At 37.8% G+C, this 27,875-nt stretch overlaps 2 protein-coding genes across 2 annotated transcripts; one reads left to right on the top strand and one right to left on the bottom strand.

The window, feature by feature from the left end:
- Positions 1-29: 29 nt before the first annotated feature.
- Positions 30-27,750, top strand: LOC311266149 (excitatory amino acid transporter 4-like). The gene is made up of 11 exons (XM_084368350.1): positions 30-745; positions 830-909; positions 24,024-24,081; positions 24,329-24,552; positions 24,778-24,915; positions 25,912-26,119; positions 26,215-26,257; positions 26,354-26,432; positions 26,567-26,741; positions 27,022-27,255; positions 27,342-27,750. Exons 4-11 carry the CDS (start codon positions 24,354-24,356, stop codon positions 27,574-27,576), a joined length of 1,311 nt encoding a protein of 436 aa, XP_084224476.1. The 5' UTR covers positions 30-745; positions 830-909; positions 24,024-24,081; positions 24,329-24,353; the 3' UTR covers positions 27,577-27,750.
- On the bottom strand, positions 3,803-10,316 carry LOC311266151 (retinal homeobox protein Rx2-like). Its single transcript, XM_084368352.1, has 3 exons — positions 9,797-10,316; positions 6,468-6,724; positions 3,803-6,040 (listed from the first exon to the last, which is right to left on the bottom strand). Exons 1-3 carry the CDS (start codon positions 10,077-10,079, stop codon positions 5,603-5,605), a joined length of 978 nt encoding a protein of 325 aa, XP_084224478.1. The 5' UTR covers positions 10,080-10,316; the 3' UTR covers positions 3,803-5,602.
- Positions 27,751-27,875: the final 125 nt, after the last annotated feature.

Genomic DNA, 27,875 nt, shown 5'->3' with positions numbered 1-27,875 from the left:
TAAATCTAGTCATGCCATTAATATCAACACTTCTTTAATTTTGATTGATTAATTCATTGTCTGACATTAGAGGCTTGACAGTTATATTCTGGAGGAGGTACCATTCATGTAAGCATCACTACAGGTAAAGATACTGGTCTTTGAGAATATCATTTCAAACATGAATTGACATGCATGTATATTGCATTTAGGTCAATCAAATATTCATGCAACCCTTTCTTAACATGTGGACATCCTTTATAAATCACATCTGGAAGAATCAAGTTATGAACCTCTGTGCAATGTAGATGATAGAATATTCAACACTAGCCATTTACTTCCAAAATTGGTAACTTAATGGCTTCCACCTCCTCACCATCGTAATTCAAAAACGGTCCTCAAAGTACATTAAAACCTAATGTGTAATAAGTTTCAGCAGTCTCAAACTAAGAATGACAGCAAAAAAAACCACAAACAAGAATGAAAGGGAAATTGGCAGAGATTCATGCTCACACTGTAGAAGCAGTGTGAGCAGACAGACCAGCTGGATCCTGGACCACTGTACAAGTTAAGGTAACGCAACAATCAGACAAACTGTCAATACATAACCCCAAAGGAATCTGTAAATACCTCCAGACTGTTCTGTATTACAGGACCTGATGCAGCTGGATAGCTTCAAACAATGTAGACAGATCACATCAACTGTGGACAGATTTGACCACCATGTCGCTTGCCATGTCATCCTGTCAAGAACCCTGTGTTCAATGTAAGAAAGTAATCTCCTATTTGAGCTTGTTGCTTTTTGTGAAAGTAATGAGATGTTGATGCTGACACTTGATTTTGTATACAGAATGAGAGTAGAGCACCGCACAAGACAAAGGCAACCAGCAGACAACTCAGGCCCCACGTCAAACCAGCACCGAATTGCAGGTAACCCCCCCCCCCAAGAGTAGTTGTTCAGTAACAGTTATTACAGTACAGATATTTAAAGCTCTTATTAGTCACTCCCTGTAAAAATGTGCTTCTGACCAGTCAAGAGGAGACAACCAAAAAAATGCCCAATAATTACATAAACAGATCATTACAAAAAGGTTTGATGTTAACGCTGCTCATAATCTCATGTAACATGTAACAGCAATAAGAGATTACTTAAAATCTACAGCAGTTTCATTTGAGCTGTATACTTTTTCTAATGTTAGTCCTCAGAACAGCTTCATGGAAAAAGCATGTTTGCTAGTTACATTTTTAGGGGGAAGAGGTAGAGGAAATGTATGTATGTACTTGTTTTACCTGATGGCAGGTAGATACAAGAAAATCACATATGCCACTAAAAAGAATTACTATTTTGTCATTATAAATTAAAGTAATATATATTTTTGCCATATAAGATAAAACTATGCAGTCTGTAATTTTGAAAACCCCTCTGCAACTATTCGATGGCTAAGTGGAAGATAGTTGATTGCCAGTTGATTGTCTATATTGGAGAAAAACTTATGTTGCCAGCATGGTTTGCCAAAGTACTCAAAGTACTGGTACTCAAAGTCCCCCTCCAGTCAGTTTTTCTTCCTGTAAATGGTCAATGTTCTTTCTCAAACAGAGAATTGGGGCGTGGTTAATATTCAGACGTGGTTACCATCGCATCCAGACTGCCGTTCTAGCAAGATCAACATCGCTAGCATGGATTAGAAATAGGATATTGATAGCTGTTCATTCAGAGTTCATTCATGGTCAAAATGTTACCTGAACTCTTCATTTACTAAACCCCTCTGCTCCAGTAGCTAACACTGGTCTGCTCTGAACACAGTCACTGTAGCTATCTCTCCTTCTCTTGCTCAACCACCCACATACTACTCACTCCCTGTTTCTTAAAGGAGCCAGGCTGCTATTATAATCCCTCTTGGAGGATGACAAATGACTCCCAGATTCTACTTTAGTGATGCGTCATAATCCATATTAGCAACAGCTTAAATTTTGTGACTTTGAGCACAAAATTAAGTTATTTGTCAAAAAATATTCGGTGAGCGGTGTGGCTCATCAACATTGCCAGGAAATGACTCAGAAACATGTGAAACATAATAAAAATACCAAAATACTCTGGCGGGGGGCCTTCAAGGTTAAGATGAGTTATTGGGAGTGAATGTTTGTCAATGCACTGAATGCAAAATTAAGCCATTAACGTGTGCCGGTGCATGCTGTTCACATGTGTGCAAGGCAAGGGAGGGAGTGCTGTTTGACTGGCATGTCCTTTTTCTCAAAGTGAATGGTGGGGCGAAGACGAGCAACTGGCGCCAGGCATCAAATCCCCCCCACCCCCTGAGTGATCCCCAATTATGTCAAGAGGGAAAAATGGTGTCCCTTTGAAAAGTGTTCTTAATCAAACCCAATTAATTCCGCTCCTTTCCCTTATTATTTCCACCGTGGACCACGTCCCGCTAGTCAGCCTGTTAACTAGAGCCTTGGCCCCTGCTAAGGTCACGCTTGGCCAAGCAAAATAACATAATAATGTGTGTAATTAATTACTAGTTCTGAGTGCGTCTCTAGCAAATTCTGGATGTTGCTACATTAAGTCTTTCTGACAGAGGTGTGGTGAGAGAGTTATCACTAAATACAGCATAGCCTTTTCATCTACATCCTCTCCACTGATTTATTATGCAAAACTGCTGAGGCATATAAATGGTATGAATACTGAGCAGGCTTAAAACCTAGTATTAATACTTACAAGTCTGAAATAATTAGACAGTAAGTTTCTCTATCAAGTGGCTAAACATCCTCCGGGTTTTGAGCATAAGCAGTTTATTAAACAAGGTAAAAGCTGTGACAATATTTGTTTTGATCCTATTTTATATGGTGTATTCTAAAAGGTCACAGGTTCAGGTTTTACCCAACTTAACATCAGACATTTCACATCAGCTTAGTACTTGCCTAGGCATGCAGTTGGCATTGATAGTTTAGTCTTACTTCTTCAGCACTGACACTATTAACATCTGTCCCACAAATTACTTGATAATTGTGCATGCATTATAACATTACTACTTTCCAAGCTGTATCTCTTATTGTATTTCCTACCCTGGTGCAATATTATCCATTAAATTATAATAATGTAATCCTGAACATTGAATAGTTTTTCTTTTCATTACCACCTCTTCTCCTCAGAGAAGAATGATAGTAATAATAATAATAATAATCCATTATTGCACCTTTCAAAACAAAGTTACAAAGTTCTTTACAGTAGCAATAAAAAAGAATCCAATCAAATGACAATTGATAAAAACAATATTATAAGAGAACGAATAATCAGAGAGAATATGATATGACATAATAAAACGATAAAGGAATTGATCGCGTAAAAGCACTTTACCTCTAAATCATCTGACAAAATCACTTGATCAAGATCAATGGAAAAAAGAATTTGACTGTGTCACAAAAGATGGTAAATACTGAGTTGAGATTGTCTACCTGTTTATACAATTGCAAAATAAAAGATGCAAAACAAGACCTCTATACAAACTTCCATCTAAAAATAAATTGGAGCAGCTAAGCCACATAGGCTACTGGAGGGCAATTAGAACTTGAGCCCTTGTGGCCTCTGCAGCCTAGCAGGCGGGGCCTCCTGACACCCCTGGTTGGGCCTGATGGAGTGGAGCTTCATCTGTCTAACGGCCTGGCAAAGGTCCACAGGCCTGGACGAACACAACAGGCTTCCATCAGGCCAGCTCGTCTGTCACAGCTTACATGGCCTATTGTACACCAGCGCTCATTAACGGCACAAAGTCATCTTGGTGGCTCACTAATGCATGTGTAGAAAGAAAAACAAGATCCACAATCAAAGTGCTTCTACAGTGGTGCTACTGTAACTTTATTCTGTGTTTTGCACATGGAAAATAAAAGTCACATTCTAAAAACTTAAAAGAACTAGAAATTCATATATAATGATATTGATGAAAAAAAAAATGATTTCAAATTAATTAACATCCTCACAAATTTGAAAATGTGTCTTCTAGTCATAAGACATGTTCTTTTTTAGTTCTTTGGCTTTTTAGTCCACTGTTGTCAACAGGGATTATAACAAAATAAACAACAAACCCTATAAAACTGACAGTATGGATGCTGCCATTTCTAAAGGCCATGATATACAGTTATGTTTACTTTTGTAGTAATATAAATGCTAACTCTTTCTTACACTTCATTATGGTATTGACAGGAGACTTCCATTCCAGATCATTTCCCCTCATAGCATGGCAGCACACACAGCAAATAAAAAACATACAGTTTAAAACATACAAGCAACATCACCATGACCTTCTGTCCCTGACAAACAGCAGTGCAACGTCATTTCCTTCTTGTTGTGCTCCAACAGTTACATCAAACTGTGCTACTTCCAAGAGGTAAGAGAGGCTGCCAGCACCCATTAACTTTCTCACTCTAAATCCACCTGACTTAAGTGAATATTTTGTCAACAATGCCATGAGATGCATCATGTTGATGAATGCCATGAGATGCATCTTTTACCAATTAGGATGAGGACCAAGATAGTGCATAACAAAAAACATTATTATGTTGTGCCGTATCTGTAAATTTGAAACAAGCTAAATGGTCAAGTTTGAGGGGAGGAGCGAAGTTAATCAGGTCTTGAAAAGGGTTTTTCAGGGGCATCTGAGGGCATTCTGTCTATGGCTGAGAATCCGGGTTAATCGCTTTAAAAGCAGTAATTAGGTGTTAAGAGGTATGCTTGTCTGTTTAAATTAGCCTCCGAGCCAGATTATGCTCTCTGACTTCCGATAACCTCCCCCATCAGGGCACGGTGCTCTCCAAAAGGCCAGTTTAATGATTTAAATTTTGAGAAAGTACACATTTTGCCTTTAAACCGAATTAAACTTGATTTTAATTCAGATAATTGGTTTAAAAATAATCACATGTAATGACTTTCAAAGCAACTGAACATATACTATAAAATGCTGGTCAGAGTTTACGTGTGCAATAAAAAAATCATAGAAAACAGAAAGATAAAACTGAAACCAAAGAGACATATAAGGAACACTCTTTCAAGCAAATGCTGTTGAAGCACAGCGTTCATTAATCTTCATGAAGATATTTTCACTTCAAGGGGGTAAGAACATTTTTACCCAGGTATATGAAGACAGAGTAAGGGGTCAATATTAATTTCTTTATAAAAAATATCTTATTTCCACAAAAAAGCACATACATCAATTAAGACAAACATTCTCATCACGTAGTATGCCCAAATCGAAAAAAGTTGCTCCTACTGACCGCATGGCTCTACCTAGCCTCTCATAAACTAGATTGCAGTTTGTCAGTACTGTCTGAAATGTATCAGAAATATACAAAATTAGCCCAAGTTTTGAACATTCATGTCGAAGATGTTGTCTTATTTAAACAAAAGTCTGTTCCCAAACCGCTTGAGCTATAAAATGGTTCATTCAAACTTAATCACATTTTTAAAGTGAAATTTAATAAAGTTCACAAGAAGTTCATTTTCAGAGTTGCTTATGACTCCTTTGGTGTCATGTACTCTCTTCACTGGTACATGAAACAAACAGTAGAAAAGCAGTTTGTAAACATTCACGGGAGCAGTTCAAAAATCTGTCCACAGTTCCTCATCAGATCACATGTGCTGCCAGGTTTTATCCATTGACTGAATGTGCTCTTTGGCCTTCATCCTGAGTGCTGCGATGCTTGAACTCCTGTCGTCCTCCATTGGGTATTTATCGTTGAAGCTGGGCGGGCACTGGTAGGGAGGAGGGCCCATTGGCTGCATACCTTGGACCATTCCAGGTGGTGTGTTGAGGAAGCTGTGGCTTGGATAGGCAGGCTGCAGGCCCTGTGGTGAGCCCATGAATCCTGGGATGGTATGCATGGGTGTGGCACTGGAGATGGGCGAGGTAAGCCAGGGATCTAGGGGCATTGGGTTGGCCACTGGCCCCACGCTTGGAGGCATCGGGGGACGATTGAAGGACAGCATGGGAGAATCATGAAGCTTCATAGTGCTAGTGTCCATCTTCTCTTGACGTCTCCACTTGGCCCTCCGATTCTGGAACCACACCTGGACAAAGAGAAATGAAGATAAGATGAGATGGTGCCATGAGGCACTGAGAGACTATAGCACTGATACTACCATTAGGTGGTGCAGAGGTCAGAATCTTTCAAATGTATTTTGCCAATAAACTTTCTGAAATAAATGTTCAGCATCTCTGAAATAAATAGATATTTGCTCCTTATGTCGTTCAAAGCTTGTATCTGCGGTAGAACAGAGTTATGGTTTGAAACAGTGGTTTTATTAAGTGTCAAAGTAGTTGTTTTTGCTGCTGGGTGCAAAAGGAAGGATGAGAAAAAATGATTATATGATGAATAAATTGCGGATCTTAAAATATAAATTACTTAGCATTTCCGGCCCCAATTAGGCAAACATGTCAAGCCAGAAATTGAAGCTTCAGTTCCCTGTAGTATGTTCTCTGTAGTGTAGTTCTTACCTGAACTCGGACCTCAGGCAAGTTAACCTTCATTGCCAACTCCTCACGGCTGTAGACATCAGGATAATGGGACTTTTCGAATGCTCGCTCTAGCTCATGAAGTTGATAGGTGGTGAAGGTTGTACGGTTTCTTCTGTGTTTCTTTTTAGTGTGTTCTTCCTCTTTAATGGGATCTGGAGACCCCTCAGCATCGTCCAAATCCTTCTGTAGGTTGCTCATTTCTTCATCACACTTGTCACCGGAGAAAAGGTCAGATTCTAAAATGAAAGACAATACATAGTTAGTTGAATAAGATGTGAGAAAATTGATATCCATTAACACCTACCAAAACTAAACAACCAAATCGTGTGCAGCTGATATCAAGCCAGTAAGCCGTCCTTTAATTTTGGCAACACTACCATCGTGACATATCTTATTTGGCTGAGTAAAGGCTAGGACGGATAAGGGAAGCTGGAGCCAAATGACCAATGAAGGATCTTAGAGAGGTAGGACTAGTGTACGTTCAAAATTGCAAAAACAAAATTCTGAGTCAAGGAGTAACAAAAGAGTTACAGAAGAGTATTGACATGAACTATCAAAGAAGCTCAAAGGTTTTCCAAAGACAACTGCGTCAGTCTGTATTCATACTGAAACATTTTTTAAATGAAAGTTTTGACACCTTAAGATAATAGATCAAATATTTCTCAGAGCAGCCAGATCAAAAAGTGAAATCCTAACTTTTCTCCACATGATACAACAGCTTAATGACTGATGCCCTTTATACAGTTGAGGGCTTGTAAACAACAGGGGTTTTGCAAGTCCAAATTATATCACATCTTTCACTGAATTCTTCCCTTGCAATAATCCCATAGTAACAGATGCTACCACTTAAACCTTTGAGTCCCCGCCTCCTCTAATAACAAGGGACTTTAGTTGGCTTCTGCACAAGCCGAGTAAACAGTCATAGTCCAGATTAAATGGATGTACATTAGGACAAGTGAGCCATGTGTGTCTTGCACCAAAGCCTGTTAATCATACCAAATCGCTGAGGCAAAATGGTCTACAGATCATTGGATCATTTAGAATAATGATGCCAAGCAGCAAAAGCTTTGTGTTCAAAGTAGTTTGGGAAATCTTTAAAGCAAGTTATTTTTTTAAGGATACACCATGAGTAAGGAATGAAGGGGATGATTGCTTTTTTATATACCGATTAAAGTTTTTACACATCAGCACAATCTCCTTTGAATTATGTTATTATTAAACATAATATGTAAAAGTCTAGGTTAAACATGGTATAACTTTGTCACAAGGAAGGTTTTATTGTTGGTCAGGAGTCACTCTTTCGGAATAGGAGTCACTTTGGCTTTGGCATGTTACTATACTATGGCAGTCACAGACAATAAGCACCCATATAAAGGTGGTGTGGTCTGCCATACCACTCATGTCTTAGGAGCAAGTGTTGACAGGTGGTTAAAAGTGGTGATGAAAATGTTTTTCTAAATTCAATTTCTAAATTGAATTGCAAATATAGCAAAAAGGTCTTTAAAATCAAATTTCTCTCTCAGGGCTCATGGAAAAGTCTTGCAAACTATTGCTGTAAAACTATGAAACCCTTAAACAGTGGCAGTAGGTTTTCATTATGTGTCTCCATGGAGAATAGAGGCTGTGTTAAGATGGGATTTTTCACAGTTGAACCTGATATTGAAAACTTTTTATGACAAGAAAGTATCAACACTTCCAAAGAAATGCAAATCACTCATGTACAGTATACATTACATATAGCAATGTATATTCCGGTGCCCATTTGTTCGTGCTCATCGATTGGTCAGACCTGCTCTGTCATAGCTCACTCATTGGCTTTTGTCTGTTGTGGCCTCTGTTTTATAATGTTGACATACATTGTTGCTATATCAATACACCGTCCATATATTCAGCTATAAAGCACAGATGGCCTTTGCTTTATAGACAGTCATGCTTTCTTAAATCCTACATATACAAAGAATTATTGCATCCCTTAGTTATTAAGATAGTTTTCAGGTGTCCACAGGACGCATATAAAATCTTCTATGTTGATCAATCGACAAGAGGCCACATCCAGGCTCACCGAGAGACAATATGAGCAATTGTTTATGGATCTAACAAACTGTTCAGCTTTTTGCAAGATGTGTCAAGTAGGTTTCTAACAATTAAAGGGGCTTGTTTATTTTTTTAGCAAAAACATAAAAAACAAAATAAACAAAAAACAAAAACACCGACAGTACTGTTTTCAATCCAGACCCACCAGTGGGTGTATTACTTACAAAAGCCTGCTGTTTGCTCAAACCCATAGAACATTATTTTAAATTTGCTCAACACCCCCAATACCAAAGATAGAAGATAACAAATATGTCAAGCTGAAGGGCCCTTTCTAACAATGGATGTAGCAAAAGGAGCACAGTGACTAATGAAATTATTCTTGGGTCCCCACGTAGATGTGTCATTAAGTTAGCATGAATGATACCATAGCTCTGGCTTATTCATATTACACATGCGAAACAGTGTATGAGAAAAACAGAAACTGTGTGTGTGTGTGTGTGTGTGTGTGTGTGTGTGTGTGTGTGTGTGTGTGTGTGTGTAAACTAATATACATTTAATATATCTCTATTTGACATACAGTAAAGTTGCAGCCATAATGAAAACTTTTGATTATTTCACTTAGTTAAAGCTTCATATAGATTCTAGGAGTAGTCTATATGTAATAATGTCAGATAACCTAAGTAGGTTATCTATAACTTCAAAGCAATAAAAGGGGACATTTAAGGGAAATATGAGGATTCAGCAGTGTAGCGTAGACACTCATGAGCAAAGCTAACATTGTCTTTTGCACTATGTGCCATTTGCCAAAGAAAGATTGATACAAATCAATCTTTCTTTGGCTGGCCCTTGTATCTCTGTTATTGTACTGCATATGTGAGCATCCAAATGTATAAAATGGAATTTCTGAAAAAAGACTGAGGTAAATGCACTTAAATGTAGTCCTATGCTTCTCCTTCTCCACTCACCAAAACTCTCACCCTTATTGCTCGTTTTGGCAAATTAACTAATATTTACATAACTTCACATCACTGTCATTTCAGAACCTCAGCTAAGTCATCATGAGAGTGGTTGCTTAAAGGTGATGCCAACACAGAGGGAAAACTGTGTGGGAGTACTTTTAAACCGGACATAGGGGACTCGGACAGACTTAGTACATCCCTAATTCCACTTGTTGCACAGTTAAAGACAAAATCTCCTGATCAACATTAATACTGAAAAAAATGTATTAGAGAGTTTTTGTCAGTGACAATAGTTTCTTTTCTGAAAAGACTCACCATGATAGGAAGCTTGTTGGGAGCTGTCACCCAGCTCTGGAAGATGCCCATATGGGTCTGATGAGACCTGCTTCTCAGGATGCTGTGGGTTTTCCACGTTTGTTTTTTGGCTCTCCTCATCTCCTACTGAATGCAGTAAAGGGTCCTGGTCTTTAGTGAATCCCAGTATGACATCGATACTGTGGACCCTGCCTCCGGCGCTTGACCCAGCACCTTTTGCCATGTCATAGTTGTCCAGGCAACTATCGTCCACTATTCCCATAGTATCCATTGACAAATGCATCCGAGCCTTTGAAGACAATTTATCTCTTCTTTGCAAAATCAAGCAAGATGCTACCAAATCAGACAAGGCAGAACAGTTGTTTTGCAGAGCTGTTTTTCTGCTTCACGTGCAATGGAGAAGATTTACTGTATGTGACGCGTGAGGGCCGTATCCTTCAAGGAATGCTTCAGTGGGGCTGAATGTATTGTAGACACAAAGCAGAGCAAACTCACATCTTTGACTGTAAAGGAATGAGAGAAAAGAAAAAAGACATAAACAATACAGTAAATCTGTGTTCTTAAATTTAATAAGTCATTTAATGGCTTATTAATTGTTATTGTTGTAGTAAAATTAAACATCTTAATGAATATCTATCAAGGAAGTTCCCTTGTTTTATTAAGATAAATTACTTTCTATAGTAAGAGTAAATATCTTCCATACTCTGTCACAAGAAACTTCACCAAGTTATGCTATGTTACTATAATTTACATTATGGTAGATCATCACAATCATAAAAAGTCAATCGTTGCTGACTACCCACAAGCCATTTGCTTGGCAAAAGATAAACAAAGAAAAACGTTTAGAGCTTAAAGAATTGCAAAGTTAATAAATGAAGAAGCTTTGCTCTTTTTGGATCAGTGAACCTGTTTAGTTTATAATGTTTAGAAAAAGTCATCTTATTTGCAAGTCTGGCTCTCATCAGTCTATCCTTGCAGATTTTAAACCTCACCATCGATTTTAACTCTTTACTTTGGTATGCAATTAATTTGGTATAAAATCAACCCGCTGACATTTTAGAACGTTTTGAGAGGCACCAAAAAGCAAATTGGACAACATTTTGTTACACTTGAATACAAAAATAAGCATTATGGAAACCTATACATCAATAGACTCTGTAATTGACTGAATTCACAGTAAAGAAGTACATAAAGTAATCTTACCTTCTTCACTTTCCTACAACAGGCTATGCTACGCACATGGTGTCTCTGCAGTCCATAAGTAGAAGAATGACACTAACAATATCTTCTGTAGGCACTTGTTACTCCCAGTTAAGTCCTTGAAATCCCCTGCACACAAGTGAGCAAAGGAGCTGTTGGAGTCTGGTGCAACAAGCACATGTAATGTCTTTCTCTCCTGACAAAACTGCCCTTAACCACACAAGACACCAAAGCTTGCAGGGGAATGGTAGTAAAACCAAAGGGTTTAAGAGGTTTATTAATTGGAATCCTTCCCCTTTAAGAATGACTGACAGTTGTTTTCTGGTCAAGTAATTGCTCCAAATGTGTCCTGCATTCAGACCACAGAGGGAGGCCATTGCTAATGAAGCCTCGACAAAACTTTCTTTCAAAAAATCTATTGTCTGAAAGATAATGGCTCGTACTGAGAGGTTTCGCTAATCCCTTCATTATAGACAATGTAAGGGAGAAAAGACACAGAGATGGACTTTTAACTTGAATAGCTACACACTGTAAAGACTTGTATTCCAAAAAAATGTTTCATTCATGTAGGCACTTAAATTCTTTATGCGCTACACTGCTCTTGGAATAGCTGACATTAATAATGAATTAAAATAAAACAAAGAAGTGAATCATTTGTTCAAAGGGAGTTCTTTTGTGGGTGGAAAAGCAATGTTGTCATGGTTTCCATGCCTATTATTACCCCATTTAAGAAATGTTGTCTAATTATACAGAGTTACTATAAATAGAATCACAACTAAACACAACTAGTTTGATATTAATATAATAATAATAATAAAATCAATAATAACAATAACAATAATAATAATAGGGTATTTGAGTTTTCATCTTTATACCAGGGGGACCTACAAGAACCCCAAAAGGCAAGCAAGTAACAAATGACAACGACTCTATTTAACCTAATTAATTCAAACAAGCGCAATTAGTGGAAGAGACTCAACCCAGTCATAAATATATAACTATTAACAGGCTGCTTGGCGAATAATTTTTGATAGTTCACTTTAGAATTGGTATGGGGGCATCAGGGGCATTTTATCCTGCATCCTGCAAGTTTCTCCTTTGCCAGCTGGCACAACCAAAGCTGTGGCAGCTCCAGTAGGTGTTGCAGAGATCAATCCCATCCTTAATGAGCCTAAAGACTTCACTAGAGATTTCCTCTGACCTCACTCCTCCTATCTGAAGCTATTTTTAGGAGTTCTCTGCACGCCAACAATACAAACAAAAGTGGTGCAGAATATATTTTTTATAATATAATTTTTATAATAAATTATTTTTTTCAGCATCAGTATGTTGGAAAAAATATTTTATGTAAATATGGTGTTCACTTTGACAGCAGTCCCAAGCATTAGCCAAGCCACATCAAGAACATACTGACTTTATTATATTATGTTAATGTCCCTTTAACACCCCACCCTTTTCAGGATGGACTGCCTACACTCAAAAGTAATTTGCCTAATACAGCTACTTTTAGTACTTTAATTACATTTACATTTTTTGTCTACATCTTACACACGTTCAATGTAAATGGTCACATTTGATTAAAAAATAATAATCTTTTGACACGTACTAATGACGCTACCGAAGGGCTTTCATCCGTGGATACGCCAGCTCCTAAAAGAGGAAATGCACAGAAACTTAACACTTGTCCACACAATTGGCACATGCCTAAGCAGCTGTGGACTACTAAATGCTAACAAGTTTAAAGCCATCTGGCAACACTGGGCAGCATTGTCAATGGTTTCTATGACCAGAACTGCTGTGGGCCAGGTAGCTTTGGCTGAACTCCTTTTCTTGGATGACAAATTCGTTTTCCAAGAAAGCAGAGACTGTAAAGCCCATTACTTTTGCCAGTAAGCAGTGAAATAAAGAACTTACAGATGCCCCTGTGACACGGATTTGTCATGAGGTAGATTGCTGCCATATGGTGATTACAAAGAAAGTCAGGCCTGTGCGGTGTTTTGCAGAGCCATCGCTCTCCTACCTTCAATAGAGACAAAAAATGAAAACAGCATGCAAAATCATACATTTCTAATTCATTTATTTATTCATTTATTAATAAGAAGCTGTCATATGTATGCAGTTTTTTAAATCACTGGTAGGTTTCTTATATTATAGTTAGCTGATACCGTAAGACAGTCAATGGACTAAGCAGCTGATAATAAGTCTCATTAAATAGTGATGCAAGTGAGATGTGGTAGTTTAGCTGTGGACAGATTATTAACAATTTTATCAAGTTGCATTGTGGGAAATGTAGGATCCAGAGTTTTAAGGTTAGTGGCTAAAATGCTGCTTCGGTTGTGATTAATTCTTTTTTAAATCTGTCTCTTGTGAGACCCCCAACTTGAAACTGCAGTTCTGAATCACCAGAGAATCCCTTCAAATTGCAGGCAACTTACCTACTTAACATTTGGACAAGTCATAGCAAAAAATGCACAGCTGTGATTAATAACATTAATGATGGCTCCGTTCCAAGAGTTTTAGTGTGTCAGCAGGTAAAATGTGTGCATTGGCCATTGACCTAAAATTATTGTAGCGTTTTGAATTGTTATTTCTTAAAGCTATTTGATAGGTCTTATGTTGTACATTTGTACTTGAAAATGTTATGCCACTGTTGACAGGTAACGGTTCACACATTATTGGATCCAATTCAAATATTTCTCATGACCTTTACTGCTTGGCCCACTTAATTAATGGCTAATATTTATATGAGACCTCTGAGATGCTCCTAATACCACCCCAGTCGTAGCCAAGGGAAATTGATAATCATTTTATCACATTAATATATTAAAGCTGTCCCTCTTTGCTTGTTTCCCCATTATCCTAATTGAGTACAAATTGGTTAAGAGGGTGCAGCATAGCTATCAAGCTCCTTAGTTTTATCAGATGACGATTTAAGCCTCTGCGATCCTATTAGGAAGAAATCTGCTAATGTTTAAAGGCGCTGTGTCAGCTTACAGGGGGAAAGGGGGATGGTGAGCAGCAGGGGGATGACAGGGAGATGATGGAAAGGGAGGGTAAAAAGCTGAGAGACTGGTCATGTGATCAACTTGAGCTGAAATGTGGGGGGAAAGCTGACTCTCTCACATCTTGTACAGTCGTAGATGTGCTGGTTCATGATCATTTTGTGTGACCTACCTAGTAACAGGATCTTTTTACATTTTAAAGTTTATGTTTAGAATTTTTAAACTTTTAAATAAAAGCAAAACAAAAAAATATCCCACATGGCTATAAATGTCAAAAAATATAAACATTTTCTTTTTATTAGCAACCAAAACAAGTAATCTGACTTACAAGTAACAGAGGGGACTAGCAGGCAGACAAACCGTGTTTACTGACAAAGAGTGTACGAAGTGTTCCTGAGCCCAGTCATGGTGAACCTTGCCCCATCCCTGTGAATAACTGAGCCTTTTGAGGACCCTCTTTTCATATTAAATCATGATACTGTTACCAATTAACCTGTTTACCAGTGAAATGTTCCAAACAGGTGTTTTTTGGGCAGTGAGTATATGTGAAAAAGGATAAGCAAATTATCACCCAAAGTTTTATGTTTGTTTTACACAGCATCCTAACTTTTTGGAATCGGCTGTATCGAAGATTCCTAACTTTGCTTATTTGCTTTAGTTGATATTATAACTGATGCAGACAAAGCTGTTAGGCAAAATCTTTGGAGTTTTCAGGTATCTTTCAATCTTTTGGTCATAATAGTCAAAGGAGCTAACCCTCCCTCCACTTAACCAGACCAAGACTTTCTTGAACAATGTTAAAAGCTTCTCTCTTAAAGTGTAACCTTTTAAACATAGCTGTTGAGTGAATGCCACAAAAGAATAACTAATTAATACATAGTTGAAATTTAATAATTTAACAGATTTAGACAAAAAGTCACACAACTGATCATACTGTACAAGCAAACTACTTGTAACTTTAAAATGGCAAATTGATTTAAAGGTCCTATTTGTAAGAAAAGTTGATTTTTGAGTGTCATTCCCAACTCAGACACTTTGAATTTCCCAACTCGTGAAAAATCACGCTTTGAGACGGCTACCGCCCTAACCTGTCACATACATATGCATTGGGTTCAATGCCTCAGTATATAACAAGTCGGGAATGAGACTCAAAAATCAACTTTTCTTAAAAATAAGACCTTCAAGGAAATAACTTAAACTTTGAGGTAGAGAAGTCCTCCATAGCCATAAAAGTTTAATTTACAGTTAACTGAAATACCTGTGAAAGGAACGATGAATCTTGCCAGACAAAAAATATAACCTGGCTAACACACAGGTTGAACTTGAAAGCCACATTTTTTATGTTGTGGTTATGGTGCAGATTAGGACTGGGCAATATACTGACATCATTATTATGATATGAAACTGTATGTTTTCTTAGATTTTGGATATAGTTATATCATGATATGGCATCAGTGTTTCCTTTCCTGATTTTAAAGGCTGCATTGCAGGGAAGTGATGTGATTTTTCAGAACTTACAGTACCAGACTATTGTACTTGTTCTAATACTAACCTGCTTGGTCATTATATCCACTTTACTGAGGATTATTTAGTAAAAATACAGTAGTTATCCCTACAATACCTGTAGATGTCAATAAATGAGTAGATACTGTGACTACATTTTTAAATCCCTAAATCTGTCACTTCCTTTTTCCCTGTGCCACACTTAGAATGGCCATTTCAGCCTACCTTGTGGCCTTTCACACTGAATCTTGCAAAACCTCATATATAAGAACATCTGTGGCAGCGACCAATAAAGCCAATTCTGTACCATAGTCACAAAAAGTTTTTTGGAGTGTTAATCAATAGGGTATTACTCTTCAAGGAAATTGTAATGTTAATCTTCAATCTACACTCCACATATTGTATAAACATAATGAATATTGTTGCAGATTAGAATGTGTCACTAATCTCTGTGTCCAAGAAGCCTAAGCCCAAACAGTGTGTCCTCACATAAGGACAGTGTATTAAAAGGTTAGGGGTTGACAGAGAAGCAGGTGGCTTTGAGTAAAGCTTTCTTTGAAGATAGATCAGTGTCTTGTCATCAGCAGCATTACCACATTACAGTAATGTTGTCAGCAAGGTAACAGTTCACACCAGGAATGACTGATCAGAGTCAATGAGATCATTCTATGAAACATTATCTTATTAATCCATTCACCTACTCACACTGCATTGTTTTGATTTGGTTAAGAAAGCTGTACCCCCATCATCCACTGTAACTGACTTTGTGTGGGTCTGTGAGAACATAGTCTCTCCCATGCTATGATGCTGGGGCTTTTTCTTAATGCTTGTAGTTGACCCTCATTTGTATTAAATAATCAATGAGCGATAGCACATTTTGTCTCATTTATTTTGAGGCATTTCCATTATTTTATTAATAACATTATTTTGCAACCAACAGCACTAAAAACAATTACAATAGCAAGCTCAGTCAATGTTTTATAACCAAAAATGAAAGCAAGTCCCCTGCAAGACAAAAGATCACCCTGATACTAAAACACAGCTGAAGAAAAAAAACAAAAAAGATTATCAATTCACATACATTGGGACAGACATTTATGCCCAGATAAGATAGACCATTGAGAGATGGCTTGAATGGGATTTTTTTAAGACTAAATATATCTCTGTATGAGCCGAGAGGCATCATTACAGATTTTTCCAGGCCTATAACCTGAAACGCAACTAAAATGTTGTATAACCTCCAGGATAGCAGGTAAAGAGGTTTCCGGGCTCGATACAAATAATAATATGTTATCTGCATACAATGCAATTTTGTGAATATTTTTGTCCATATACCTTGAATATCATCATTAGCTCTTATAGCTTCTGCAAGAGGTTCCATAGTCAGGGCAAACAGCAGTGGGGAGAGGGGACAGCCTTGACGGGTTCCTCTCTCTGGGAGTAAATTCTGTGAACATATTCCATTTACAACAACCCTTGCCCTTGGCGCAGAGTATAGCAGCTGTATCCATTTAATAAACTCCTCTCCTACCTCAAACTTGTTAAGCACTGTAAATAGGTAATTCCATTCAATTCTGTCAAATGCTTTTTCAGCATCGAGAGAGATGACCAGATTTTTAGATGAAGTCATTTTATTATGATGTTTATGTATGATGTTTATTAGACACCTCATATTGTGACTGGACAGTCTTTGCCTAATAAAGCCTGTTTGATTTGGCTTGACAAGTTCAGGGATTATATTTTCAATTCATTTTGCAAGAATTTTTGAGAGGATTTTACTGTCGACATTAATGAGGCTGACAGGTCTGTAAGCGCTACTTTGATCAGGTGATTTACCTTTTTTATTTATCAAAACAATATTTGCCATAGTTAAAGTTTGAGGCAGCCTTTTTAGTCAAAGACTGGATATTTTTGCCCCAGACTTCTTACAGAAATCTGGGCCATATCCATCCAGCCTTGCAGCTTTCCCACTTTGTAAAGAATGAATAGACTCTAGAACCTCTGTTTCCGATAAGAGTTTGCATAGACTATCTCTATATTCCTGGCTAACATGTGGTAATTTAATTTTGTTGTAAAATGTATTTACTTTTTCCATATCTTTACAGCATTGGCAGATGAATTTGACAAAACATGGAAGCGCTACAAGAAAACGTCCAAATGTTAAACTTGGAAAGGTAATAAAATAGGACCAATTGTTATTTGCTATAAGAGCATGGAGAGTTGATGAAGGCACAATGGGAGGAAATGTCATGATACCCTTTGAAAAGCTTCACAAAGGGTTTAATTATACCTCACAAAATCCAACATTGCTGGTTTTTGCAAAAACCACAAAATCAAAAACTAATAAATGTGCACCTCTCTTTGGTTCATTTGAGGTCAGTGTTAGAGTTTGTTTCGGGTTAGTTTGATTTAGGTTTGGATTAATCATTTTGTTTAGGGTTTGGGAAAAGTTATAGCCTAAAACTAGACATTTGTTTTCATTGAAATGTGTTTAAAAATGTACATGTCATAGTCCTATAACTGAACACAGCTGCACAGTATTTAAAGCAGAAAATAAACTTATTCACCTCACCTTCTTGGTCCAGATTTACCTTTCTGACCTGGAAAGATTGAACTAGTGCCATTTGTGTTATAAGCCTACTTCTTTAAGTCCCTGCAGTAGTGTCGTCGTTATGTCGTCATCTCCATATTGGTACTAGATTTGACCCGTTTCTATTTAAGGGTGGTCTGCTCAGGCCCTGACCCTCTTTTAATAAGATTAGCTGCACCAAGAGCTGCAGCTTGGCACAGTTCCGTGGTTACTTGATGTCTTTGCCAGGGCTGTGCTCCTTCACCTTATTCCCTTACACTGCTATGTCATCTGTACACGAACATCATCTCAGTATTTACTTAGATACTGTTTTGTGTTTCATAAAAAACATGGGCCAGTATAAAAAACAACTACAATGGAACTTTTGTTGTCAAAGCTATTTTATCAGTTTCTAAACAGTGCAGATTTACTACAAATGAGACAAAGCCACAGACTTAGATCCTGTCTCATAAGTGCATAAAACAAACTTGAAGTTCATACTTAATATCTTTATCAAGTAATTTGTTGTAACGACCAGGCCCTAGTTTTGGCATGTGTTAAATTAGTTCAAATTTTTTTTTTTTTTTTAAGTCACTGTGAAACTTATGAAATATTAAAGGTGCAAGCTGTTTTTTAAAACTGTACTCTCTAGTCAGATGTAAAATATAGCTTGAGTAATCTTATTGAACACCCTACGCCACTTGAATTCAAAGAAATAACTGACATGTCTTATGTAAATTGCCACACTTTTAATTGGACAATGAGACTTTAACTTCATTACAGTCAGCGTTGCTTGAGATGTTAAGGTGATTAAATAATTATTGTTTTAAAGCACACTGGCTAAGAGACGTGTTTAATGGCGGCGTCTTGAAACCAAGCCATGACAAGTTATTACACACGGAGCCTAATCTGCTTCTCCGGCTAATTTGAGCCCCGAGGAAATAAACCTCCACCTAAAGCTACCTTATAAGCCTCGCTCGCATCCGTTGATGTCACACATGCATCACACATTGTCACACAGGCAAGCGAGTTCAAACTGCCTGTTTCACGCCCACACACTTTTATAACAAACTAAAATCAACTGTTGTGTTTGCAACAAATCTGGTATTTGACTCAACATATTGTAATAGATTATGAAGGACTTGTGTATTGTGTAGTATTTCTGTACAAGGAAAGTCTTTTTTTATTAATCACAGAGTTGTACTGTCCACTAAATTAACCATTGAACGCAGCGGTTACTTAATTAATTCTGATTTGTAGTACATGTATAATTTCTGGACGGGTTTGCTAAAGGGGAGCGGTTTCAAGTTTTCTGAAATCTGTTAGATTACAAAAAACATTACTTTGATGGATGACTGCCTGGATGGATATTAGGCTTGCTGCAGTAGTTGGTGGTAATGGTGTTACATGGAGTTCAGGCATACACTAATTACATAACTCGCCCATCACCCCCAACAGCATTTACATTTTTTTTAATCATTATTGTTAGTTAGCTACAGTCACAAACTCATCTGCACTCATCAGTGAAACGCAAAAGCACCTATATGGCAATATTTCTGAATTTAACCCAATAATGATAAGGAACCTGATAACGTTGACGAGGCCGCAGCAGCCCAGGAATCAAATCTGACCTGTGGCCCTTTGCTACATGTCATCCCCCCTCTCTTTCTCACCCCGTTTCCGGTCACTCTTTGTCTGTACTATAACTAAAGCCATGAAAAGGCCAAAAAGTGGCGGAAAAGAAGTTGGCTACCTCACTGAGGAGTTGGAGGTGTGCGGCCTGTTGATTGTAGCTCTTCATCTAGCAGTTCACTGTGACTTCACCTTGTTCCATTACTCCCATAGACTGAATAAAACTACTCCCGACAATATTTTAAACTGATCCACTGTCTTTAAATCCCCAAAATGGCTGTTGCTTTGTTCTGCAGAAGCAGACTGACTAGAAGACTACCGGTGAGTGCTGAACTCACAAAACACATTGCATCCCCTTTGACAAGCCTACTTCATAATAAAAGCCAGCTAATCTTTCACTAGTTAAGTGCCTTTAATTTGAAGCTGCAGATGTTGGAAATTAGCATTAGCAGTAACTTATTACAACGTTCTACAAATATTAAGCATCTTTTCTTGTAAAATGTCTGGTGTAATCAGTAACATGAGCATTGTCACATGTTTATTAACTGGTGGGAAAATATTATCAGTGTGGCATCCCTAAAGACTATCATCCAATATAAACTTCCATCCACTGTAACATATGACTTGGGAAGCAATATGCTTAAGCCATTATGGCCTATGCTGATTCCAAAACAAGTCAAAGACCGTGCACAGTCAAGTCAAGCCAAGGAAACACTGAGGTCATATTAATTTGAGACCAAGTGAAGACCAAACCAGAATTTTTTGTTTGTTCTTTTTTTTTTTTTTTTTTGTTAACTATAATGCCAGGAATCACTCTGGATAGTTGCAGTCAGGAAACCATCAGTCTAATACAATGTTGTCCGTAAGGTACGCCCATTCAGTCTAATTCAATCCAATGATGATCATCCCTGCAATTAAATCGACCTAAGCGAAACGTATGATCAGTTTTGGTTGACAGTATCAGATAAGTGTTGACTCAACTCTTTGGGTTTTTTAAGGCTGTAGTTAGTAGTGTTTTTTTGGACTGCATCATATTAGAATGTGTATCTAACCTCACCTCTCTAAACTAATCTTTTTTCGATTTTTATAAGGCTGCACCAACTTAGCAGGTGGCAATTCAAGACCAGTGAAGGAATGATAAGTATTGGTATGTATCATTCCTGCACAACTAAAGGTGTGTCTTTTTGTCTAGACAAACATGAAGTGGGAGCCTACTTCAAGTAATACTAATCACACCTGCTAATCCCTGCTTAATGGATATGTAGGTCATACTTTCTCTTTACAACCGCTGTCCACTGTATTAGACAGTTCAGTATGAGCAAGTTTATTATGCTTACTTTTGTCCATTGTACAGCTTTGTTTTCTATTGCGCAAACTGCTTTCAGGAACACAAAAACATTTAAGACATTTAACATTTTTAAGATCCTTGGTACATCCATACAAAGCACACATTGATTAACTTTACCTGTTGTGCTTCCTGTTGTGCTTCACCAGTCAAATGGTTTTAGCAGTTTTGTCTGTCCTACTGTAAATATTTGATATAAGGATCTCAGTTTACTCACTTTTCTTTCACATGTTGCTTCTGGTACTCCTCGTATCTCCTTCCTGGACATGCCATTGAACTCTGGTGTTTCCATTCCATCTGCTCCTGCATTACTGCTGTCCTCAGCACCTCCTCAAATAAAACTCTTCAAGTTTCCACTCAACATTTGAGACATGAGGAACACCGTAGCTCTGTTTGAATAAATGTTATTCAGTCCTACAGGGAAAGGGAAGACGATGGATAGTGGAGCTGAGAAGGGTAACATTAAAATCTAATCTTGCTAACAACAACAACAAATTATTACCGAGAGCTGCTTCTTCTTCAGACTTCTGAAATGGAAACCTTGCCTATTGTGTGTCAAGATTACAGTAGACTGTATCAATAACTTGTGGCTGGAGTAAAACCGCTAAAGAGCTTAGCTCATAATTGGAAGCCTACAGACGATGTGGAGTCCTTACCTTGTCAACAAAATGCTGCAGGATAGAGTCTCAGGATGTAGGCCGCTGCTTTCTACCTCACAGACATCACTAGTTACAAAAGTAAACAAATGAAATAATGAACACAAAAAGGAATTATGTAACCCATAACGCAATAATTGCACTGCTCTGTAGAACTGTAGGCTGTCATAGAGAGAGAGCAGCACTGCAACACAAGCAAGCTGAGGTGGACAAAACAATAAAATACGGTAAAGGATTGAACATTTAGGATAGTAGATACATTCAAATCTACCCAGATCGGCCCCGATACCAATGCTTAGAATTGGCTCAAGGCATCTCTGTTGACAATGGATCTCATATGAAGAATCCTGGTTTGATATTCACTCTACTTTTAGATCTATTTTGGTCTCAACTGACTCCTAAGAAAAAATCTTGAACTTGAGCTTGTTATAGATGCTGGACTTTACGAATACCAGCTGGTTTCTGTCTCGGGTTTTGCACTGGGAAGGCAAAGTACAGCATTTTTTTGCTATACATGACCATTTATTGGAGGGGTTATGACAGACGGAGACTCTGTCATACAGCAGATATACTAAGTATCTTGATTGGTAAACCAAAACAATGAGCCAAAAGGCTAAAAGCTTTGTACAGCTGCAGAGCTGATAATGCCACTATGAGAGAACTTTCCACAGCATATAGAGTAATTTCTCTCAAAAACTTCAGTCAATTCAAAAACTGTTCATTGTTTAAAGTGAAGGTTTGGATGTTACAAACAAGATCTGTAAAGGCAAATTAATATTAAGGACATTTTCAGCAAAATTGGTAAACCACAATGGTCCTTTATAAAAATAAAAAAAAGAACTGGAAGAGTAGAGGAACATTAAGAACATAAGAAAAAGGATAAACCTGCACATATAAATAATAAGAAGAAGGACAATCAAAAATGATATATATATAAAAAAAAAACCTGGAAGGATGTATCACAATTACAATATGTGGGTAACAAACTCTCAATATTGTACTTTCAACCCAACTTATGGGAAGTCATGGACATTTTCTAATGTGTGTCTCAGCATAATCTTCAACAGTTACACAATGCAGAGTTCACATGAGTTAAATGATATTTTGAGGATTATTGGCATGGCCTGAAGGGACCTCTGCCACCAGCGGATTTGTGAAGGGTACTCAAGAAACTGTACCGACTTACAGTAAGATATCCCTGATCATCTCCTGTGTCCAGTACTAACCCTTATCTTCCTAAGACTCGGTTTTTTAGGGACCCTGTTGACTTAACACCACTGTGACCTAGAACCTTTGTACCTAACGCAGAACTAACATGCCTCTAGATATTAATCTCACGCAATCCCCTGTCCTTAAAGAACTCAAGATCTATCAAAAGTAGAATATTTAGCCATAATTTTGCGAATCCATACATGTGTGCAACAAGGCGGTTTGGAGCTTTATATGGATATTTTGATGTTTTATTTGGATCAACATTTTGAAAGCGAATTGAAAAAATGCACACACCTCCAAAAAATATTTAATAGAGGCTTCTTTTTTTTCAAAGCAGTCACAGCCTTGTGTCTGTGTGTTTGCATGAAGTTTGAGATATGAAAGAAGCATATAGAAGCAAGAAGGTTGTCATAAGTTGTTTCAAACAAATTGGATGAGAATAGATTGGAAAAATCTTGTGTCAAAATGTTAGATAAAAGGGCTGTGTTCTGGGTGTAATGATAGTGGAATATAACAAAAATACAAAAGTACTAGGGATGATATGCTACAACTCTGAGGTGAATCGTTCACTTTTTCATAAAAGTACGAAACTTGGTACACTTGTACAGTTTGGGGCCCTGCACATTTTCAGAGATGTAGCCATCGCAAAAACGCCACACAGCGGAAATGGCAGCCATTTTTCTTTCCGCCATAAATGAATTGTGTATTTTGCATATCTCCTGAATCCAACATGTTTTAATGGTCAAGGATTACAATGATACCATTTGCAACATCATAAACTGTTGAGGTCAACAGTTATTGCTGAATTCAGTGACAATATGAGAAGAAAATGACAAGTGACAACAACCTGGGTGAGACCTATCATGTCAGGTGCAAGCATGTTTTGAAGATATTTAAAGCTTAATCCTTTTATTCATTAACCCTGTAACATTGTCTGGTTGCTATCTATTCAAACCACTTGCGTATGAGGGACTTGGGCAAGCCAAGGGCATAAAGCTGATGATTGATACACTGTCGTAAGGTCATAGTGTTGAAAAAAAGTTGTATATCCGCCAAGGCCAAAATAATTGGACTTTCCCGTGTCTTGACTTTACTGTCTTTATTACAGTGACCGGACTTCATGCATAAGGACTGTTTTTGGACTGACAAAGAATTGTATGTTGAAGGTAATCTTTCTTTTCTATCACTACCACTAGACTGAAGAGAATGCAATCTTTTCAATTCATTTCTTCTAATACTTGTTTGATACCTCCATAGATAGGTTATAAACCAATGTTATAGATTTGTCACTTTGTGTTTTTACAATTTCAACCTGCAGACATTTTTTAATGTATTTTAACAAATGTTATGCAAACTATTAATAATTGTTCTATGAATGCTAGTAGGTGACCAAACGCCTGTCTTTTTCTGAAGTCTATACTGGTTGTAGGAACTTAATATGACAAAAATGCTGCCAAGACCCGATGAGCTGTCTGAGTTGGACTCAGTAGAGGTTTCAGAACCTGAGGAAACCCAAACATACCAAAACTGTAATACATCCTCAGGTCATGTATCTTCATCCCAGGATGGATTTAATGCTATGGCTTCTCTCAAGAAAAATCTTTTTGTTGTTCTTACAATGGTTGCTGTTGCGTTAGGTAAGTGGTTTTCAAATACATTGTGCTCCATTCTCCCATAAAGCCTGAAATGTGTCTTTTAATCTACCATTAATCATTAATATTGCTGTCAAGACACATTGCAACCTGCTGCTTGTCTGCTTTGTATTAATATATAACTTTTCCAGCACTGCTCTGCATGTGGTATTTTGAACTCAACCTTTGGTGACACACTGACTTGCTGACTCGTGTTTATTTTTCTCTGAGGAATTGGCCTGGGCTTTGCTCTGAGACAAATTGGTTTGTCAGCCAAGGATACAAGATATTTAACCTTTCCTGGAGAACTGCTGATAAGAATTCTGTTGATGTTGGTGCTTCCTCTCATCATTTCAAGTCTGATAACAGGTTAATCCACACTGTATCTTGGTTAAACTAGATTCCAGGTATGATTTACAGTCAATCAAAACATAAATGATCTGACCCACATTACACATGGCAATACGTTCCTGATTATGATCGTAAAATATGATATTGCTGGGTTGGTGTTGTTCCTACAACACTGTAATTAATGTTGCTCAAGGACCATCAATGCAACTGACCAATCCTGCTTTGCAATGTCATAGCTTTGTGACGTGGTTAACATTGTGAAAGGCTCTGTTTAAACCCATACAACGATCTATTCCTAAACATAATCAAGTAGTTTTGTTGCATAGACCTAACTGTGGCAGAAAGCAGAAAACAAAACTACAAATAAAAAGTCGGATAAATCTAAAAATAAAGAAAAAATATAACAATAAGCTCCACATTGGACATAAATCAGTCAGTGTTGTGCTTGACCTAATCAACTGCAACGATTCACTTCATATGCAGACTTTGTTGCCTTTTGGTCAGTTGCAATGATGGTTCTGGAGCAACATTAATTATGGTATTGTAGGAACAACACCAACACACTGATTTCAGACAGACCATGATGACCACAACAGAAAGAAAACACACAGTAGATAAACACAATTAATAACCACACTGCTTGCTGCGACAAAGTCGAATGACCGGTGAAAGTGTGTAGAGCTGAAACTTACAAACTGAGTCTGAGATGTACTAAAATTGTCACTAAACTAACTTCATTTTGTTATCAACACCACCCTCGAGTTAAACCTGGGGTTCAGGATCTACGATAAGAACATGTTATTTCCCTATTATTCATCCATCCAGCTGCTCTGTTTTCTGGGCTGTAGTAAGCATTACAGTCTCAATTGCCGACAAAAATATATCTAGTGATTAAACTGCTTTAAACACTTTACATGAAGTTTTCAATTAGTATTCAGTAAATTTGCTGATTCTTTTTACGCACCAAACCCAAACTCAGAATCAGAATCCTATTTAAACATGTTTTCGTTTCAGGAATGTCATCTCTGGACAGGAAGACTTATGGGAAAATTGGGCTAAGGGCCCTCAGTTTTTACATGGTCACCACAGTTATTGCTGCCTTCACTGGCATTGCCTTAGCTGTTCTTGTCCAACCAGGGAAATCATCCAGGACTGCCACAGTGTTCCCTAGTGGTGAGGCAGAGATTGTGCAGCCAGTGGACTCCTTTCTAGATCTTATCAGGTATGTGGTGAACAGGATTTGTTTTTAGTAGAAATTACAGGCAACATATAACATGTACATTCAGTTAAAACACCTCCTGTGTTTGTGATTCATAGAAACATGATTCCCTCAAATCTGGTGGAAGCTTGTTTCAGAAAGGTAAGATCTAGAAAGGTGTTGTTCTTTATTTATACAGTCATTGTTTCATATATTTACCAACAATTAACATTTGCTTATTTATTTATTTTTATCAAGCATAAAACAATTTATTCCACTAATGAATCTACATGGAAGAGTCTTGGTGCCATTAGAATGAATGAGACCAGTGGAAACAGTGAGATTTCTTTTATACTCCTGTTCATGTGATTGGAACCAAATGTTTGCCTAACCCAAACAATGTTTATCAATATATTGTCTGTCTTATCTTCATATTGTTGTTACATTGTCACCACACCACCCACTTACTAGATGAAAGAGCACCGATGCTCGGCACGTCAGATGGGATCAATATGCTGGGTCTACTGGTCTTCTCTGTTGCCTTTGGCCTCACTCTGGGCAGTATGGGGACTGAAGGAAAACCTCTGAGGGATTTCTTTGACAGCCTGAATAAAGCCATTCTACGTCTAGTCAGCATAGTTATCTGGTAAGCACAGGAGGCTATCATGAAGATAAACTGGCCTAGCTACAGTCATGCTGTGATTTTTTGTCTTTATGATCAGATTTTGGCACATGATGAACAATGAAATTGTCCAGGTGTTTGTTACATGTGTAGGGTTGCTTGGGATTTGCTGCCTTGGTGATAATAAACGTGCATCTATGCTGGTGTGTTCTACCACGCTAGCGCTGAAATCCTGTGAGAATATACAGTACTCAATATGGATACACCCGCCTCTCCTCTCCTGTCTCTCCCCTCTATATCACAGGTATTCTCCGGTGGGAACACTCTTCCTCGTGGCAGGACAGATTGTGAAGACGGCAGACGTTGGAGTGATAGGTCACGAAGTTGCCATGTATACTCTCACTGTGATCACGGGCCTGCTAATCCACAGCTTCTTCACCCTGCCCCTCATCTATTTCATGATCACACGTAAGAATCCCTTCAGGTTTATGGGTGGTCTTCTTCACGCTCTCACCACTGCCTTTGCGACATCATCAAGGTGAGCCAGTTCTTGATAGTTAACATAACACATTGCAGATGCATCAACAATGGTTTCCTGTATTTATTATTTGGGTTTCTTCACAGTTCTTCAACCCTACCTGTTACAATCCACTGTATGGAGAAAAATCTCAACATGGACAAACATGTGACACACTTCATGCTCCCTATTGGGGCCACGGTGAACATGGATGGTGGAGCACTCTATGAAGCTGTGGCTGCTTTATTCATTGCACAGATTAATAATATGGAGTTTAACCTGGGTCAAATTATTGTCCTCAGGTACGCTCAAAAGACACTGAGCCTAACATACAGTTTTTAAAGATTTATTTACATAGGACCAGTTCCCATATAGTTCGGTGGGTTTCTTCATCACATTATCATCACTGTTTCTCCTGTTCAGTTTGATTGTCACAGTTGCAAGCGCTGGTGCAGCAGGCATCCCACAGGCTGGCATGGTAACCATGATAATTGTGTTGGTGTCAGCTGGACTGCCCACTGAAGACATATCACTGCTCTTGATTTTTGATTGGATTCTGTAAGTTTACTGTGCATGCAACCAATATCAGTTTCAGAATTTAAGAGTGAAATCATTTTTGGAAAATGTGCATCATTTAACCT

Source organism: Pagrus pagrus (assembly GCF_965226575.1).
Source record: "Pagrus pagrus genome assembly, chromosome: 12".
NCBI classification, from domain to species: Eukaryota; Metazoa; Chordata; class Actinopteri; order Spariformes; family Sparidae; genus Pagrus; species Pagrus pagrus.
Note: the sequence above shows the minus strand (reverse complement) of the source record. Positions and strands in the feature narration are given on the sequence as shown.